The sequence below is a fragment of the Gymnodraco acuticeps genome, unplaced genomic scaffold (genome assembly GCF_902827175.1).
Source record: "Gymnodraco acuticeps unplaced genomic scaffold, fGymAcu1.1, whole genome shotgun sequence".
In the NCBI taxonomy this organism is placed as follows: Eukaryota; Metazoa; Chordata; class Actinopteri; order Perciformes; family Bathydraconidae; genus Gymnodraco; species Gymnodraco acuticeps.
This window is the reverse complement of record NW_022990021.1, coordinates 824,421-843,905: the sequence shown is the minus strand read 5'-3', so window position 1 is coordinate 843,905 and position 19,485 is coordinate 824,421. Positions and strand designations below refer to the sequence as shown.

Sequence of the window (19,485 nt, the reverse complement as noted above, 5' to 3'; positions counted from 1 at the left end):
CTGCGCCACATACACACTCATGAAAGGTGTGAAAATCTGATTTCCCAAAAAGGATCGGTAATTCTCTGCGAGGGTGGAAGCCGCAATCAATAAATCATTGCTAAGTAGATTGTAAAGAAAAAAAAATGATTCCCCCTTGGTATCAGTGCATTAGGGTTCTCCTGAGGATGGATGAGGCGAGATGGGGGTGTGAGACAATCTCAATAAAGAAGAGGAAAATCATACCTTTGGCATTCATCTGGACTCTGACAAGCAGCTGTCAGCAGGCTGAAGAAGGACCAGGGGAGGCGACTCATATCTGAGGGACTCATTTGGCCATCAAGTCCAGGAATGTCTGGAAAATATACAAAACTAATAAGCTAATTGACTGTCTTTGGAACATGCATGATCACAGCCTTCTACATCTACAACTCTCATTCTGACATTATAAGCATACAAATATTAGAATGCAGAGTTTATTTCCTCGATAACAGCGACATAAGGAACATCTGCAGTCCCATTCCAGTGTACCTATTCAAGTACTTTACTGTATAATGTGATGTATAAGTTGCATTTTATACAACTTCATTCATCTACTTGTACTCATACCAAAAAACATAATCAGTTTGTACATTAAAAAACATGATGCATGTTTCAATACAACAAACAAATATATAATAACAATAATACCATCTGTGAGGTACAACAACAGTTTAAAGTTATTTTTTGGAATATGTGTCAGTACATGTACACATTCCTCACATTTTACAGCAATACATGTATACTATGCAATACACTGTGTAAACATACTCCATTACAAATGTAAGTCCTGAATTTAAACTCCTCTTATGTACGAAACCATTAACAGTACAATTACACATACTTAATATGCATAATATTACCCATGGCGTTGTTGAATGTGGAAATAGTATTTTAATGAGATATTTGCAAAAGAAAAAGTAGTACCATAATGAAAAAACCTAATGAAACTAACTTTACTACAAAAATAGCTACTTCAAAATGTTGTATTATCGTTGGAAAAGTTTGGAGGGCTAGCAGTCATTTATTGAATTTGGCACCATAAAATAGTTGAAATAGCTGTAATAAAACCTCTATAAAGATATGACGTGTGGTTAATAACCTACCAGTTGCAGGCGCAGTTTAATACTTTGAAAGTTTAAGACCTTAAACTTATCCCACAGACAATAAGCTAACGGACACGTTTCCAGAATTGTGCTAGCTTAGTTAACTGCTCAACCAAAAATAAAAATGATAAAAACAAAGGCAATAACTTTGTTAAAAGGGAAGGAATGCTTATGGCAAATACATATAACACGTTAAAAACACATTAAAAGACACACCTGTCGTTAATTAGTGTCACTCACCTCCTCTGCTATCGACGATTGACGTCTAACAGAACAACTTCAATACCCATAATGCTTCACGGCTTTGTGTCTGTCATGTGATTTTCCTTGTGACAGAGGGAGCAGGCTTCCACAACAAACATCACTTTGTTGTAGGCTATAGTGGATATGTTTGACATGAAGCTAACCTAATTGAGGTTTTGTGGACTTAACATGTATTCTCTGACAACGTATTGAGACTTTATTAATATTCTGTTCGGATATATAGCTCATAACGATGGCGGAAGTGGAGCAGGTAAGCCATCATGCTAACGCTAGCTTGCTAATGTTGATGTTTTATACGTGTATGCATGAACATAAACACGAATTGTGATCGGAGACACATTTCAGCTACACTTTGCTTTTATTTAGCTCGTTTTCCGGCCGTTTCTATGTTGTAAAAAGGGTACATTTGTGGTTTGATAGCGTTACATTGATTTGATATGTTGCCTTTTCTAATTAATATATGGCTGTAATGCGCTGCTTAATTTCGTTTTGAGTTCAGTTGTATTCTAATGTACTCTCAAATCAAATTAGACTTTTACTGTATGATTTGCTGCTTTAATATAATAACACAATGGTAATGTTTCTTCATCCAGGGCAGGAAACAAAGTGAGGAATTCACAGATGAGTCTGAGGTAAGAAACATCACTTTCAACCATTTCCTTTTCTTACAAAAAAAAGAAAGAGTGAGAGGGATTCAATATAATATTAGTGGTAAGAGGGCAACAAAAACAACCCTAAAAATGTCATGCAGTTGCACCAGTATGTCAATGTAGAAATGCATCAAGAGCAACATATCGTCAATGACAGGGGTGTGCATAGTTCTGTCAAGCATGGGTGATTTTTGAACTCAACTAAAGCTTGCTGCCTGCTGAAAGGACTGCAATACATAGCCAGCCTTTATCAACCCAGCTTGATCCCGTACGGATCATTGTCAGGTTTTGAGAGGTGTCAAACACTCATGAATTACATATAGCCCTCCAGTTCCATCAATATTATGACTGAGCTTTGGCATGTTACAGTACACTTGTGCTTCTGAAAATCACAAGTAGGCTAAATAAAATATAGCTTTATACATCAGCCTAGCAGGAAGGGGAGTGGTTTTATAGGAAGCAGAGAATTGAATGAAACATCAAGCAAGGGCTTGCAGAAGACAACAGTTGAGAGAGTAAAAGGAAATGGAAAGAGCACCTGAGTTTAGTGCTGTCCAACTACAGTGGGGCAAAAAAGTATTTAGTCAGCCACCAATTGTGCAAGTTCTCCCACTTAAAAAGATGAGAGGCCTGTAATTTTCATCCTAGGTACACCTCAACTATGAGAGACAGAATGAGAGGGAAAAAAAAGAAGAAAATCACTGTCTGATTTTTAAAGAATTTATTTGCAAACTATGGTGGAAAATAAGTATTTGGTCAATAATAAAAGTTAATCTCAATACTTTGTTATATACCCTTTGTTGGCAATGACACAGGTCAAACGTTTTCTGTAAGTCTTCACAAGGTTTTCACACACTGTTGCTGGTATTTTGGCCCATTCCTCCATGCAGATCTCCTCTAGAGCAGTGATGTTTTGGGGCTGTCGCTGGGCAACACAGACTTTCAACTCCCTCCAAAGATTTTCTATGGGGTTGAGATCTGGAGACTGGCTAGGCCACTCCAGGACCTTGAAATGCTTCTTACGAAGCCACTCCTTCGTTGCCCGGGCGGTGTGTTTGGGATCATTGTCATGCTGAAAGACCCAGCCACGTTTCATCTTCAATGCCCTTGCTGATGGAAAAATCAAAATCAAAATCTCACGATACATGGCCCCATTTATTCTTTCCTTTACACGGATCAGTCGTCCTGGTCCCTTTGCAGAAAAACAGCCCCAAAGCATGATGTTTCCTCCCCCATGTTTCACAGTAGGTATGGTGTTCTTTGGATGCAACTCAGCATTCTTTCTCCTCCAAACACGTCTAGTTGAGTTTTTACCAAAAAGTTCTATTTTGGTTTCATCTGACCATATGACATTCTCCCAATCCTCTTCTGGATCATCTAAATGCTCTCTAGCAAACTTCAGACGGGCCTGGACATGTACTGGCTTAAGCAGGGGGACACGTCTGGCACTGCAGGATTTGAGTCCCTGGCGGCGTAGTGTGTTACTGATGGTAGCCTTTGTTACTTTGGTCCCAGCTCTCTGCAGGTCATTGACTAGGTCCCCCCGTGTGGTTCTGGGATTTTTGCTCACCGTTCTTGTGATCATTTTGACCCCACGGGGTGAGATCTTGCGTGGAGCCCCAGATCGAGGGAGATTATCAGTGGTCTTGTATGTCTTCCATTTTCTAATAATTGCTCCCACAATTGATTTCTTCACACCAAGCTGCTTACCTATTGCAGATTCAGTCTTCCCAGCCTGGTGCAGGTCTACAATTTTGTTTCTGGTGTCCTTTGACAGCTCTTTGGTCTTGGCCATAGTGGAGTTTGTAGTGTGACTGTTTGAGGTTGTGGACAGGTGTCTTTTATACTGATAACGCGTTCAAACAGGTGCCATTAATACAGTTAACAAGTGGAGGACAGAGGAGGCTCTTAAAGAAGAAGTTACAGGTCTGTGAGAGCCAGAAATCTTGTTTGTTTGTAGGTGACCAAATACTTATTTTACCGAGGGATTTACCAATTAATTCATTAAAAATCCTACAATGTGATTTCCTGGATTCTTTCCCCCCATTTTGTCTCTCATAGTTGAAGTGTACCTAGGATGGAAATTACAGGCCTCTCTCATATTTTTAAGTGGGAGAACTATTGGTGGCTGACTAAATACTTTTTTGCCCCACTGTAAGTATTAAGGACTGTGGAGTTCTGGCTCTCCTCCACAGCTGATTGCTTACTAAAATACTTCAAAAATAATGAAGCTTGCTGTTGTCTGATGCTGCTGTACTTGGATTCAAAGCAGGGCTTGTATGCTCAATATAATGCTAATTACAGAGCAAAATTAGCAAGATAACAATTTGTTCTTAAAAGGAAATGACAACTCCTGACCACCTTTGTAATTTAGCCAGAATTGTCTGAATTGTTTGAACATGTACACCAATCAGCCTGGTTGTTTTGATGCCTCACATTGTCAAGGAAATAGCATTCATTGTCTCTTTGGACGGAGTACAGTGGATCAAACCCTTAGCAGCAGATGACACATACAAATACTATAGTGAATTATTGCTCATTGTGTCCCTAACTTAAGCAGTGAAACAAAAATAATGAGGTGTACTTTGCAAATGTATACTGGAGAGTTTGGAGAATCAGGAAGAATGTACCTACCTAATCAGAGTTGTATTATGTGTTTTTCATGTGTTATCTGTTGTATTAAACACAATGTGTAACTTTGCTATGAAAGGTGTGTAGTATACTTTTATTTTCAATATTTTTGAAACTTATATATTGTAAGTGTATTTATTTCCTAATATTTCGGAAAGTATGTCCTCCTGTTCTGCCTTAATGTACATCTTGTTTGGTCCTTGTGTATTTTAAAAATGTTTATATGGACCCAATGATGGTACAGCTTGTTGTATCTCAACTTCCAAAAGGCAAAACATATGGCTACAATGGTCTGTAGTCGACTGAATTTTACTCACAAAATGTCTATATATTCCTAAAATGCACAAAATGTGGTAGGCAAATGTAGGTGTCTTAGGTAGATTTTAAGACGACAAAAGCCTCCAGAACAGCACTATCAAACATATTTCCCTAGATCTGTGTTTGAGATCATAGCAGGTCACTGTTAAGGGCATAGTGTAAGATTCCCACTATTTTACCTGCATTTTTCAAGTGTCTTTACTCATTTATTTAGATTTTGCCTAATATTCAGACAGACAAACATGGGGAGATGATACTATTTTAAAGATTGTTTCTTTTCTCATGCTGAAGGTATATGACTTATGGAGTCTTCATTGTGTATTTGAAAGCAGTATTGTATCCTTATTGTAGAAAGACATTTTGGTTCAGCCTATTTAATCTGAACTTTCAACCGGCATGTAATATGGCAAAAATGGTTCCAACCCTTTACCAGTTGACGAAACAAAAGGCAACTTACAGGAGATGGCAGAAGTTTGAAGATTGGTTGGATTTCTCTGAGGATGAAGTTTGCCTTTGTTGTTTGATACACCTTTGAAAGCCGTGACAAATGCCCCCGCATCAGAAATCTCACAACCAGAATACACAGGAAATAGCCTGGCGTTGTTGAGTGGGAAAGGATTGTTTTTGAAAATAACATTTTTTCCACGCTCTCGGCCCCCACCTCCAACCCAGTAGCACATAATGGCAGACAATGTTTTGAGTTGATGCACCCTCTGGGCAGCCACACACTGTGCAGCATTGGTTATAAACTGAATTATGGGTAATATTCAGGTTGTGACCGGCTGGAAAGTGTAACACAGTAGAATACCTTAATGTTTGCTTTATGAAATGACTAAATTCATGTGTGTCACTAGGGATGAATGGTCTCATGACAAATGGGGTTATCCTGCATTTCACGCAAGGCAAGGTAATGCAAGTGTGTCTTTGTGCATATATCTCCTGAAACACACATGCAAGACGTATGAACTTCTTAAAAAAGGCCAGAATCCATGTAGGTATTGCTTACTATATAAGAATGTAGAGCAGGTTTATTATTTCAGTCATTTTAAAATGCATGTTCCATGGTTCAAATTCTCAACTGTGAGGATTTGATGAGCAACTATAAGCACAGTAGCATTATTATTCTCTGATATTTTATGCACAAAGCGTTTGATCAAGAACAAAATTAAAAGATTAATAAACAAGTTTCAGCCCTAAATGGAGGGGATGGTTTTTCTTGTTAAAGTTAAATAAAGACAAATGCGGTCTAATTTTTGTGTTTGCAAAAACTGGCTAATTTCAACCCAATATAATCAGCAAAACAATATCATTATGTAGGAATAAAGGATGATGTGTTTGACGAGGCTATTTCTTTATTGCATTGTGATAAGTTGGAAGTGTATCGGTATGAATTATATTGCCAAATGTATACTTCTAGGCAAAATGTAAAAACAAACAATATTTCAAGTCATGTCAAATGTACCTTACAATAGGTGCTTTGAGTTGTTACGTTTTATAGTTTTATACTTTGTCTGATGGACACAAATAATTGATTTGAAGATGAAGACTTGTGGTTTCCACCCCTTTGTTGAACTTATTCTCACTTGTTTCAGAACAGTTTAGATTTGAATACAGAATTGTTATGACTTGTGGCGGACAATTTGTTATATTTTAGTTTCTAGGTTTTTTGGCAATGGCTTTTGTCGAAGAACATTGTCAACTACAGTGTTTGTTGGAGGCAAAATAAACTGGTCATCGCAAAATAAACTGGTCAGACTACTGCTTGACCTTTCATCTAGAACCCACCTCACCTCTGCCCACTTTGACAACCTAGGATGGCTTAGAGTAGACGACAGAGTACAGCTACTTGCAATGGGCCTGGTCTACAAGATCCACTACACCTCTATGGTACCCATGTACATGTCAACATTCTTCCCAAAGGTCAAGGAATACCATGATCATAACACCAGAGGGAGCTCCACAAATCATGTGAAACCCAGATTTGGCACAAAAAAAGGGGGAATACACGTTTCGCAATTATGCCACATCAAGGTGGAACGCTCTTCCCACAACTGTAAAGGAAAGTAAAACTATACTTACCTTCAAAACCTCTCTTAAAGAGCACCTTCAGGGGAGAGCATTGCAAAACTGGCCCCGGTAATGGTACAAATCTCAACCTGTCGTTCAATAGACAGCTTCCCCCCCCCCCCCCATCTATGTATATACTCGCATTTTAGACTCTGTTACTAACTGTATATCTGTAGACTTGGTATGTCTTAAATGTCCGGTTAGGATGTATTAGAACGAAATCTAAAATGTAAATTGTAAATAAGCAATCTGTATGTCAAATATGTCTTATATGTCTTAAATGATATGATGAATTGGAAATGGGGGACCCTGATGTAAACAAGACGAAAGTCTTTCTCTGGTCTGCATCCCCTTAACAATTGTATGTTTTGAGCTGTACTGTACTGTACCCAATATACAAGCTGTTAATAAACTTTTCAATCAATCAATCAATCAAACACTGTGCTGTTTTACCCAGAGCTCATCTTACTTTCCCCACCAGGAGGAGGACAGCGAGGAGGAGCCCAAGCTGAAGTACGAGAGGCTCTCCAATGGGGTGACAGAAATTCTGCAGAAGGACGCAGCCAGCTGTATGACCGTCCATGACAAGGTAGAGGTTCTAATCCACCGGCCACAAGGGCATTTACCTCTCAAGTCCAGATTTCACATTGTTTATGTACACAGCACAGCCCATTCTCTTCTCACCTTCCCCCTGCTTTTCCTCTCAAGTCGCCATTGTTATTCCCACTCTTACATATTTTTCGCTCCTCTCCTCTGTTGGTCTGACGTAGATATTTTTAGTGCCACTCTTCGCAGGATGCTTAATCGTTGTGGCACCGGCAGCACACACGCACGCCACAGCAGAGCAAAAAGTCATACCCAGTTATGTCTCCTCACCTGATGTTTTATTAACCGCTATTGATTTTCATTGATTTTTCACTTTGAGGATTTGGTCCCTGTTTTTTATTTAAACCTCAAAATAGCAACCGTGCCACAGTGAGAGACATTGCTCTGCTGAAATTCTAGATTTGATCTGACTTGTCTTTTTTCCCTGGGATTTCTTTTCTTTCCACCATCCAGCTACCTGTGTGGTCACACCTGATCCCCCCCCCCCTGCCCTGTCACACCTGATCCCCCCCCCCCCCCCGCCCTCGTAACTCCCACAACCTTAAAGCCACCGACGACGGCACATATTGCCTTATGTTGCCTCATATTTTAAGTGTCTGAATCGGAATTTCATTTGAACAATTCCATTCCGATAAATCCCTTTTTTAAAAGTCGCTCCAGCGCCTCACAAGCTTGAACTCTTTATTTATTTATTTTTGGTTATTTTATTTGGGGAGATTGCAGGGGCTCTGTCTGACATGCTCAGCTGTGCCTGTAAATATAAGCATTTCATTATAGACTGCACTGAAGCATGGTGGGCTTGCCGCACATCCACATGCTCCTCTGGAAGGGAGGGGGATTAGGAGGAGGGCATGGAGCAGGGGCTGGGGTGGAAGAACACACACTTAATCTAATGCCAAAAGCCCCCAGTTTCTATAATTTTTTTGTCCCAGTGGACTCATGTACACACACATACACACTGAAGCACAAAGCAAAGAAACCAGTTGCTGCACGGCAGAAATAATAGCTTCTTACTGGGCAGGGAGGGGATTGGGTTGCATGGGGAGCATGGGAAGAAGTCAGATGTACAGTGCATTTATTATGCTTAAGCATTTTAATTTGAAGGGAAAAAATGCCATTTCACACTGTATGCTTTAATAAATAGGGCTTTTCCAACCCCTGCAATTTCACAGTTTTGCCTCCAAGCCCACCCAATCCCCACTCTGCTTATGTCGCTCCAGCTCCAGGAGTTTTTTTCAATTTTTTTTTTATCCCTTTCCACCGCCTTCATCATTACAGTATTTTTTCCAAAGTGTTGAATTTGTTCCATGTGTCTTCTGGTTTAATTTACATGTATCTTTTGTCAGTTTCTTGCCCTAGGTACCCATTTTGGAAAGGTCTTCCTGCTGGACATTCAGGGAAATGTGACACAGAAATTTGAAATTGTGAGTATGATCAAATCTTTTTAGCTCAACTGGCAAACATGATTAACTTTTCAGCAATGCGGAAACAATTGTGCTTAAATTAGTTATTATATGATATCTTTTTTATAGTTTTAACACTAAATAATGCACACGGCTTGTGATATTCTGACTTTTTCTCTAGTGCTACAACATTGATGTCAACCTGCAGAACAAATTCCCATCAGCCTCAGCTTTACTCTGTGTTTATGCTTATCAACAAATGTTAGCATAGCTGTTAAGCTAAGCTAACAAACTGCTGGCTGTAGCCTAATATTTATCAGACTGATGTGAGAGTTGTATCTATCTAATATGAAACCAATGTAGTATATTTCCTAAATTGCGGAATTCTCTAAAGCACAGCAGAAGCACATTTCATTTTACTTTGATATTAGATCCCTAATGAATGACAGACATTTTTATGTGCTGGATTTAACCAGCAATAATCTTGAGTATCTGATTTAACTTCTGACTCTCCCCATACATTTCTCCTCACTTCTGGAGGGAATGACTTCTGACCTATAATTTAATTTGCCAACAAAAAAGAAAATCCGCACTCAAGGCTGATTTGGTCTGCACAAAGGGGCCATTTTACGTTAATGTACCAGCACTTGTGCTTCTAACTGCAGTTGCCCTGCTGAGCACATTGATTCGAGTGCTACTCACCTGAGGAACTTACTGCCAGTTATCAGTCATTGCCTGAAAAAAAAACAAGGAAGCTATTTCACTGAACAGAAGAGACACAGCTGGGTTCTGTGTGATGGATTTGTCACGGCCAAAATTCTGTGAAAAGGATTTAACATGCGTACCAAATACCCAGATGATCCTAGAGCACTGGAGAAATAGTCAAATATACGATAAGAAAAACTTTTCCTCCTTTTATCAACAGAGATGCACATTTAACCCTTTAGTGGTGGGTTTCAAGTAGCATTTGCTATAATGTATGCCATGTGGTTGATCCTTTTATCTAAAGAGTCATGGATGTGTAAACTTTAAAAGCATCAGCAGTGAATTGGGACCCTCTAACCTTGCAGTGTTAATGCCACGCTCTTTGCTTTGACACATACAGGACTGTGCATCCATTTTATACTCAAATTATTTTTGCTTTTTCTGGCATTTCACTTAATGGAGTAAAATGTCAGCCAGCAACATTTGGCCAGCCTCAAAGATATTCACCCAAGATGCCATGATATTGTGTCTCCGCAGAGTTCAGTGAAGATCAACCAGATCAGTCTGGATGAAAGTGGAGAGCATGTGGGCATCTGCTCCGAGGATGGAAAGGTGAGATCTCTCCGCTCATCACCGCTGGTTACTGATCCTTGGGCCTGAATTGAAAAAATATCTCTTATCTTTCATAATTCATCCTCAGATTCTTCTAAAACTCACCCTATCAGTGTTCAACTTTATGCTAATGATGTGGAACTTGTGATTTTTTTTTCAGAAAGGCAGGAGCATTAACCTGAAGTTTTATCTTCTCCATATCTACACACATTTTTCCTCACGATGCGTGAATTTCTAAAAACTCGCATTTATTTTGAATAGTTAAGGGTAACGCTTGTATCCGTCGAGCTGTCAGTCAGCAGTCAATGGATACCCGCTCCATGTTCTCCACCTTGCTGTTATCTTGTCTCTTCTCATCATTACCACCATCCTTCATAGATTCCGCAGTCAAGATATGCTCTCTGATATCACCCTCCCCCTTACTCCCAGCACCCTGGTGGCAAAAACAAGATCTTGTCGCACAAAAAAAAGTAGAGCTGACAATTAAAATCTACAGCAATTGTTTGCCCTCCACCAATTCAGTTGGATGTTAATCCTTGGAAAATCTAACTTAATCCTTAATCGCTGGTGCGCCTCGGAAAAGGAGATTGCATCAGTTTTGTATTATTCCTCTACCTTTTCTACTTTTTTGGGGCCCTCGGATGAAGAGAAACTGGGTGTCATGTACTTTAAAGGTACATTAGGGTTTGTTGTGGAGGCTGTGGTTGAGTTTCCAAACCCTGCGGGGTCCGAAGAATCAACTTGTCCACTAATTGGTGACCCAGCGGAGAAGAAGGGAGCCAATCAAGGCCTTTTTTCGGACTACAATTCCACCCGCTGGCCTCTGATAGTGTCAGAGGCAGCAATTAAAGCTGAAATGTTGAGTTATTCACCTTTTGCCTGCCATTCTGCCGTCTCATCTTTGTTTCAGGTTCAGGTGTTTGGTCTCTATACAAGAGAGGGCTTCCATGAGAACTTTGACTGTCCCATCAAAGTAAGTTGATATCAAAACTTTGATGCATTTGTTCCATGTAAAAAACACATTTGTTGACACATATGTGACTCGCGTACTGTTTTTCAGGTAGTGGCATTACACCCTCAGTTCACCAGATCAAACTACAAACAGTTTGTCACCGGGGGAAACAAGGTAGGTTTGAGTAGTGCTTTTTCACTCGTGCTGCCATTATGTTCAGTTTTGGCCCATTTCCTGCCACAATAATTCTTCCTGATTGTGTCCGGGGTCCGCAAACCTTCTCACTTTGGCGCGGCTCACGGCGAGGCACAGGTCTTTGTTTGGTGTGAAAGGCCCTTCGTTTTTCTGTCTCTTCGCTGGAGTGCTCTCCGGAGAGCTGCCCATTTTCACAAAGTGCTGTTCGCTCAACAGCGTGTGAAAGGCAATGCTTCACAAGCACGGCAAGTAGATGTCATTATCCAGAGGGTACATAGTCTTAGATTTCCGGGCACATGCAGTGATCTCTTTCCTTAAAGTCCTCTGGAAGATTTATCGCAGGTGAAAACTATCTTACACATTAGATTAGTAGTTTCATTTTTTAAGTAACACCACCAAGTATTACATGTACACACAACTACCGTGTTGTAGTAGCGTCATCGCAAAAAACATCCATAAATATAGTATACTGACATTTATAGAACAGGGGTGAGAGAAAACAACTTTCTTTTTTTCTTTTTAAACCCCATTGTTAGTGTTACTTTGCCATTTTCTTTCAATTGCCGCTGATTCCTCTCAGTTCTAAGTTGCGAAGGCCTCCACAATGTGCCTGTGATGAAAATCAATAAGCCTCAACGGGAGCCACATCCTGTCAAGGGAAATTCAATTTTGTCTCCACAGTTCTTTTGTCATATCATCTCTTTGTAGAGCAAACTGTTTATTAACATCACCCAACCGCTGAATTAAAGAGGCCTACACAACCTTCTCCCTGCATCCTTGGTAATATTATGCACATGTTTTTATGAGTTTATAGTAAGGACGGTAACAATGCAGGGAATGTGAATGACAGGCTTCGCACAATAGCAGGCACACATTTTAAACTGCAATTGAGGAAATAGTACTGCTTGATACCACATTGCATTGTGGTTAAAAACAACACTCCACATTATAGTTGTTTCTATACTTGCCACATCACACCGCAACACATTAAAGAATCTGTTACGAGGAGAGGAATAAGGATGGATGAAATCATGATTGTTAATGCATCAAGTTTCCCCCTTTTTCTTTATAGCTTTCATGTCATATTCTACTTGCATATAACCGTATTAGACTGTAAAATGACTTCTTCCACCACAGACTGTGAAGCTAATGCACTTATAATAAGTCAAAGGAGCAATTGTTCTTCATTGTCCCTGTGCCTAAATGCTCTGAAGTGGAATTAAGATCTTCATATAAAGACCAAAATCTGGTTTATCTGGTTTATGATTTGCTGTGTGAAAAAGAAAGTTGCCTACAGTTTACGTTGCATCTATGAAGCTGTTTAACTCTCTTCTTAGACACATCTATTGGCTGTTCATCTACTGCCCTCTGTAGGCCTGGCTGCACAACTGCACAGTTAATACTTGGACACTATTGAATGTGTTCCTGTTTTCTCTCTGGAAGCTGCTTCTGTATGAAAGAAACTGGTTGAATCGCTGGAAGATGTCCGTTCTGCATGAGGGCGAGGGCTCAATCACCAACATCCAGTGGAGAGCTAACCTCATTGCCTGGGCCAACAATGTGGTGAGTGATCAGTCCCATGCCTCCAATAGAAGTGCAATATTTCATGTGTATAATGTTACATTTTCTTATTTCTTTTAGGGAGTGAAAATCTATGATATTGGAACCAAACAGCGGATCACTAACGTGCTGCGGGATAATGTCAGCCTGAGGCCCGACATGTACCCCTGCAGCCTGTGCTGGAAGAACAACAGCACTCTTATTGTTGGCTGGGGTACTTCCATTAAGGTTTGGGACTTTGCCATTTGATTCATGAAAGTCACTAGATATGTCACTGTTTAAAACGTTCTGTAATTCTCTCTTTTCTCGTCAGATTTGTGTTGTAAAAGAGCGGAATGCTACGGAAATGAGAGATCTGCCTAGCCGCTATGTGGAAATAGGTAAAACAATATACTGTAACATTATAATAAAACATCTGATTATGCACTTTATTTATAGAACAATTATCGTCAATACAGGCAAATACAGTATTAAAATGAAATACAACAAAAGAATAGATGAGATAAACTTTTAACACAACCGCAGTTAAAAACAAATAGATAAAATAACAAGAAACCAACTATTTCAACAAAATCAAAGAGATATACAATAAAAGTGTGAATAATCTCGATTCCTGACACTTCGTCTGCCTGTTATAAGGGATACAAAGGACATTGTAATAAAATATCATACACAAGTGAATATAAAGAAACACTAGACATTCAGATTTTGTGTTAATGTCTAAATGGTAGCAAACTTTAGTGGTGCAGGCAAAAAAAATATATAGATAGCTTCAACTATCAACTATCATATACCATAGTGTCTTTGACCCCTCTTTTGTTTGGTTTTCAAACAGTGTCTGCGTTTGAGACGGAGTTCTTCATCAGTGGCCTGGCCCCGCTGGCGGATCAGCTGGTCACCCTGTACTTTGTGAAGGAGAACTCTGATCAAATGGTAAATATCCCTCTCTTACATATACAGTATATATTTATACGGGTAACATAAGGTATAAAAGTGTTTACCCATTCTTTGTGCAGGATGAGGAGTTCCGTGCGCGCCCTCGTCTCGACATCATCCAGCCCCTCCCTGAGACCTGCGAGGAGATCTCTTCAGACGCACTGACCGTGCGCAACTTCCAAGAGAACGAGTGCAGAGACTACCGCCTCGGTGAGACCATAAAAACAGCCCTCAGAGAAATGTCACGCGACCTTTTCCTGCGCTGTGATTTCATTAAGCACCCGCCATCAAATGTCAGCCGTAATGCCCAATACTCAGAGGCATAAATGTATTTCTTTATATTAACAGAGCATTCCGAGGGAGAGTCGCTCTTCTACATCATCAGTCCCAAAGACATCGTCGTAGCCAAGGAGCGGGACCAGGATGACCATATCGATTGGCTGCTTGAAAAGAAGAAATATGAGGCTTGTGTTGATGAATTCTATGAATGTTGCTGCCCAAAGGTTACTGTCTGCAATTATGGAGTTTAACTGTGAGTCCTGCTGCTGTGGTTTCACTGTGACAGGAGGCACTGATGGCTGCAGAGATCAGCTTCAAAAACATCAAGAGGCACGACGTTCAGAAGATCGGGATGGCCTACATAAATCACCTGGTGGAGAAAGGAGACTATGACAGCGCTGCGAGGTACGTTTAACCTCTGCACAGGGAAGTTTATCCAGTGACAAGCAGTACTGTGAGTGAATGTGTGTGTGGGATATATTTGAAAACAATAAAGTGTGTCTTTTTTTACATTTCTTGGGTCTTCATGTATATTACAGAAACGTTATATTGTAATGGTTCAACAAAAGATATCACTTGTGCAGTTACCTTATATTAGAGTAGGAAACCATGCAACCTTAACATAATCCAAATGTCTTTTCACCTCGGTTACTGAATAGAAAATGTCTTTTTATTTGTAATTACTGTAATACATGTGCAACACAAATTCAACAAAAACAGATTGAGAAAATAATCCTAACTCAAGGTTCACTTACTAACTTTAGTCAGAAGTTGAACCACTAAATTGATCTTTAATTTATTTATTTTTTAAACTTTTGACCGCAAAGACGATATAGTATTGTTGTGTGATGTACAACATTCCTTATTCATCTATGTATAGTCGTCTAGTTAGATCTGAATGATTAATGTTCTTCTTCTATTCAGGAAGTGTCAGAAGGTTCTTGGAAAAAACATGGACTTATGGGAAAATGAAGTATACAGGTTCAAGACCATCGGGCAGTTGAAGGTAGGAATTTCCATAAATTGTGATGCAACCTCTATAAGTTGCGACGTTCTAATAGTATCAATCTCATATCAATCACTTCTCTCCGATTTCAGGCCATCAGCCAGTATTTACCCCGAGGGGACCTGCGTCTCAGACCAGCCATCTATGAAATGATCCTGCACGAATTTCTCAAAACGGACTACGAGGTACTTTGTCCCATAATACTATTGCCATGCTGTTACACATTCAGTGTTAATCCACCTGTTAATCGTCACTTCCTGTGCTTTCCAAAAAGGGGTTTGCCACCCTGACCCGGGAGTGGCCTGGAGAGCTTTATAACAACATGGCCATCGTTCAGACGGTCTCCGATCACCTGAAGCGAGACCCCACCAACAGAACCCTTCTCACCACGCTGGCTGAACTGTGAGCGATCTTACCACATGCATAACTCAACCAACTGAATCATTATTGAAGTATACATTCAAACAAAAGTTGTCAGTTTCTAATATTACAACAAAGTAAAAAGGTTGATATTGGGTGCATCATTTCATACACATTTATAAGGAAATTAGTGTCGATTATCTGTTTTTTTCCTAAAACTGTAAGATCTAGTCTGGGTTTTTGAATCAATGTTTGTGTATTTAAAGGCTGTGTTGCACAATATGTGTCTATATTCATCTGTTTGATTCACAGAGTAATGCTTAAATGAATGCTGACGGATACAAAAAAAGTCAAATTTGATTAAGAATTCTGTTGTTCTTTCATGCTTTTGCAGGTACACGTACGACCAGCGGTACGACAGAGCCTTAGAAATTTACCTGAGGCTGAGGCACAAAGACGTTTACCAGCTGATCCACAAACACAACCTGTTCTCCTCCATCGAGGACAAGATCGTGCTCCTCATGGACTTTGACAAAGAGGTACAGCCTGAAAACACGTGCATTTTGCCATTTTATTGGCATTGTTTACCTTTTGTTAAATCATAAATTCGATGTTTGAGTAATACATTCTCTATAATTGTATTTCCAGAAAGCAGTTGACATGCTTCTCGACAATGAAGACAAGTTATCGGTAAGTGTACATGTCTCTGTCTTTTCTTACTCGTGATGAAAATGTGCGACACACTGATCCTGTTTCTCTTCTCTCTGCTTCTAGACAGACAGGGTGGTGGAAGAACTGGCAGACAGGCCAGAGCTTCTGCATGTGGTGAGTGGAGAACTCTTTAAATAAAATCCTATTAACTCTCACAATGTAATTCAGAAGTGATTTGACTGTTCTTTTCCCCACAGTACCTCCATAAACTGTTCAAGCGGGACCACCACAAAGGCCAAAAATACCACGAGAGACAGATCGGCCTGTACGCTGAATATGACCGACCTAATCTTTTACCATTCCTGAGAGATAGCACGCACTGTCCTCTTGAAAAGGTACAAGTCGTACATGTCATCCATATGCTCAATTCAAGTTTCCAAAAGCTACAAGACATTCATCTTTGTTGTCTTTTTTGTCAGGCTCTCGAGATTTGTCAGCAGAGGAACTTTGTAGAGGAGACTGTCTTCCTGCTCAGTAAGTCTTAGTTAATGTCTGTTTTCTCACTTTAAGTGTCTTTGAAATGATTAAAAGGAAGCTAACCTAGCATGTTGGCTCGCAGGCAGGATGGGGAACTGCAGACGGGCTCTGCAGATGATCATGGAGGAGCTGGAGGATGTGGATAAAGCCATAGAGTTTGCCAAGGAGCAGGACGACGCTGAGCTCTGGGAGGATCTCATCTCTTACTCTATAGACAAACCACGTATGATACAGTCTCATCCCCACCGAACATTTGTTTTCATTCCGTAATTCTTTGTCATTTTCACTCTTTCATGTCTTCTGTCTCTCCCCAGCGTTCATCACTGGCCTCCTTAACAACATTGGTACTCATGTGGATCCCATCCTGCTCATCCATCGCATAAAGGAGGGCATGGAGATTCCAAACCTCAGGGATTCACTCGTAAAAATCCTCCACGACTACAATCTACAGGTTAGACTTGTTTCTGTTACATAATATACTTTGTTCCCCCTTGAAATTAAATTAGTAATACAGCCATTAACACTGGTCATACTTCTAGTATAGCTTTTTATATCCAGTTGAAATAATACATTAAAAATGATGAATAGATAAAGACAGATTTCAAAGACACATTATTTAATGCACATGTAGTAGTGAAATTAATTAATTAAAACTCAATAATTGCTTAAATGTGACATAACAGGCACCAACATAGTCAGTTTATGGTCACATTAATACTTAAAAGACTTTTAAGATTGCTTATATGCCACCCTGGAGGATCAATCTAAGTGAAGACCTCCTTCAGCCCTACACCCCCTCTCGTCACCTGCGGTCCTCTGACAAAGGACTGCTCTCCATCCAGCGCTCCAAGCTGAAAACATTTGGCAACAGAGCCTTCAGTGTCGCAGCCCCCACCCTCTGGAATTCTCTCCCCTCTGCAATCAGGAATGCAGACACTCTGGACACCTTCAAAAAACACCTCAAACACCATCTGTTCACTCAGGCCTTTGGCCTCAACTAATATACAGTACTCAGCAACCTGTTCCTGTTTTGTTTTCTTCAGCCTGTGTATCTGTATGATTATTATTACTTTTTGTTTTGTTACTTCCCATTGTAAAGCGTCCTTGGGTTTCGTGAAAGGCGCTATATAAATTGAAATTATTATTATTATTATTGTTATTAAGACATTTTGGTACACAGAATATTGTTTTTACTACATGTATACACTTTTATAAGGGATTAAATAAGCATGACGCTATGTTGAGGGATATTGTAATGTAACTAACTTCAGTAGTTCCAGTTAGAAATAATGTATCCCTCTAGCAATAAGGGTGATTTCAACAGAAAGACATTTTGAGAATTGATTTATATTAAGTGTTAATTAGTGCTGTTTTCTTCTTAACCAGCGTTTGTTTTCCCATTTCTAAGATTCTTCTGAGGGAAGGATGTAAGAAGATCTTGGTGGCCGACTCCCTCTCTCTGCTCCAGAAGATGCACCGAACACAGACGAGAGGAGTCCGGGTCGACGGTGGGTGGCATTTTTCTCTGTGTTTATGCAGAAACAGCAGAGATGATGTCCTTTTTTAAACTGTACTCATATTAGTTTTGCTTTTTCTTTTCAGAGGAGAACATTTGTGAATCCTGCCATGCTGCAATACTACCATCAGGTGGGTTTACCATCGAGTTGTCCAAGTATTTCATTGTATTTGTATTGCATTTGAAAGATATTCATGCTAGTTGCATCTTTGTTTCAGACATGGCCAAGCCCTTCAGTGTGGTGGTGTTTCACTGCAGACACATGTTTCACAAGGAATGTTTGCCATCCTCAGGATCCGTGAGTAACTTCACCTCAATCTGTGTCTCTCTTTACACAACACATCATATTCCTTTTTCTTTAGGTGTTAACTTTTACATCATTATCTTTTACCCTGGTATTATTTGATCTACTCTGAGAATCTCACATATGACTTTGCTGTGATATATTGAGACTTCTTAACTTCCCTCTTTCCCTTTTTAGATTCCTGGGGTGCAGTTTTGTAACATCTGCAGTGCGAAGAAGCGCAGGCCAGGACATGGAATCCTAGAGATTAAACAGTAAACAGGGAATTTGCACTCCCTCATGTTATTATTATTATTTATGCTTTTACCCTCCGCCTGTTGCTTTACCTCTACTGTTGGTGCATGAATTAATGACGTGCCCTCCCTCACTATACTGTACACTTGTAAACATGCAAAACATGTATATTGGATTGTGTCTGTATATTTGCATCTAACAACTATAAAGTGTTTTCATTATTCTGCTTACCACTAATGTGATTTGCTCTGAAAAATAATAAAATCACATAAAAACACTGTTTTATCTTTATTTTATTGATTTCATGGGAATTAGAAGACAAAGATAACAGTTTACAGAGGAATTATTATGAAATAACAATCACCTCTCTGCTACCCCTACAGCCACAACTGACTTGAACACAATCATAAGAAAGTTATTTTCAGCGTCCCCTTCCAAATCTGATTTTACTGCTTCCATTCAGATTTGACAGCTTAAAAAGATGTACACATACAAACCTGTTGGGAGGCAGCGAGATGCCAAAATGTGTTGGTACTCTGTTCAGCTTGTAAAATATACAGATGCACTATTAGTTC

At 39.7% G+C, this 19,485-nt stretch overlaps 1 protein-coding gene across 1 annotated transcript; it reads left to right on the top strand.

The window, feature by feature from the left end:
• The first annotated feature begins 1,440 nt into the window (after window positions 1-1,440).
• vps41 (VPS41 subunit of HOPS complex) lies at window positions 1,441-19,190 on the top strand. The gene is made up of 28 exons (XM_034214189.1): window positions 1,441-1,638; window positions 1,982-2,020; window positions 7,536-7,643; window positions 9,007-9,084; window positions 10,306-10,380; window positions 11,291-11,353; window positions 11,441-11,506; window positions 12,971-13,090; window positions 13,169-13,315; window positions 13,401-13,467; window positions 13,923-14,020; window positions 14,104-14,233; window positions 14,372-14,487; window positions 14,589-14,707; window positions 15,227-15,308; window positions 15,401-15,493; window positions 15,583-15,710; window positions 16,063-16,207; window positions 16,317-16,358; window positions 16,443-16,493; window positions 16,577-16,714; window positions 16,799-16,853; window positions 16,939-17,079; window positions 17,171-17,307; window positions 18,265-18,364; window positions 18,459-18,503; window positions 18,591-18,670; window positions 18,854-19,190. Exons 1-28 carry the CDS (start codon window positions 1,621-1,623, stop codon window positions 18,932-18,934), a joined length of 2,562 nt encoding a protein of 853 aa, XP_034070080.1. The 5' UTR covers window positions 1,441-1,620; the 3' UTR covers window positions 18,935-19,190.
• The last annotated feature ends 295 nt before the right edge of the window (window positions 19,191-19,485 follow it).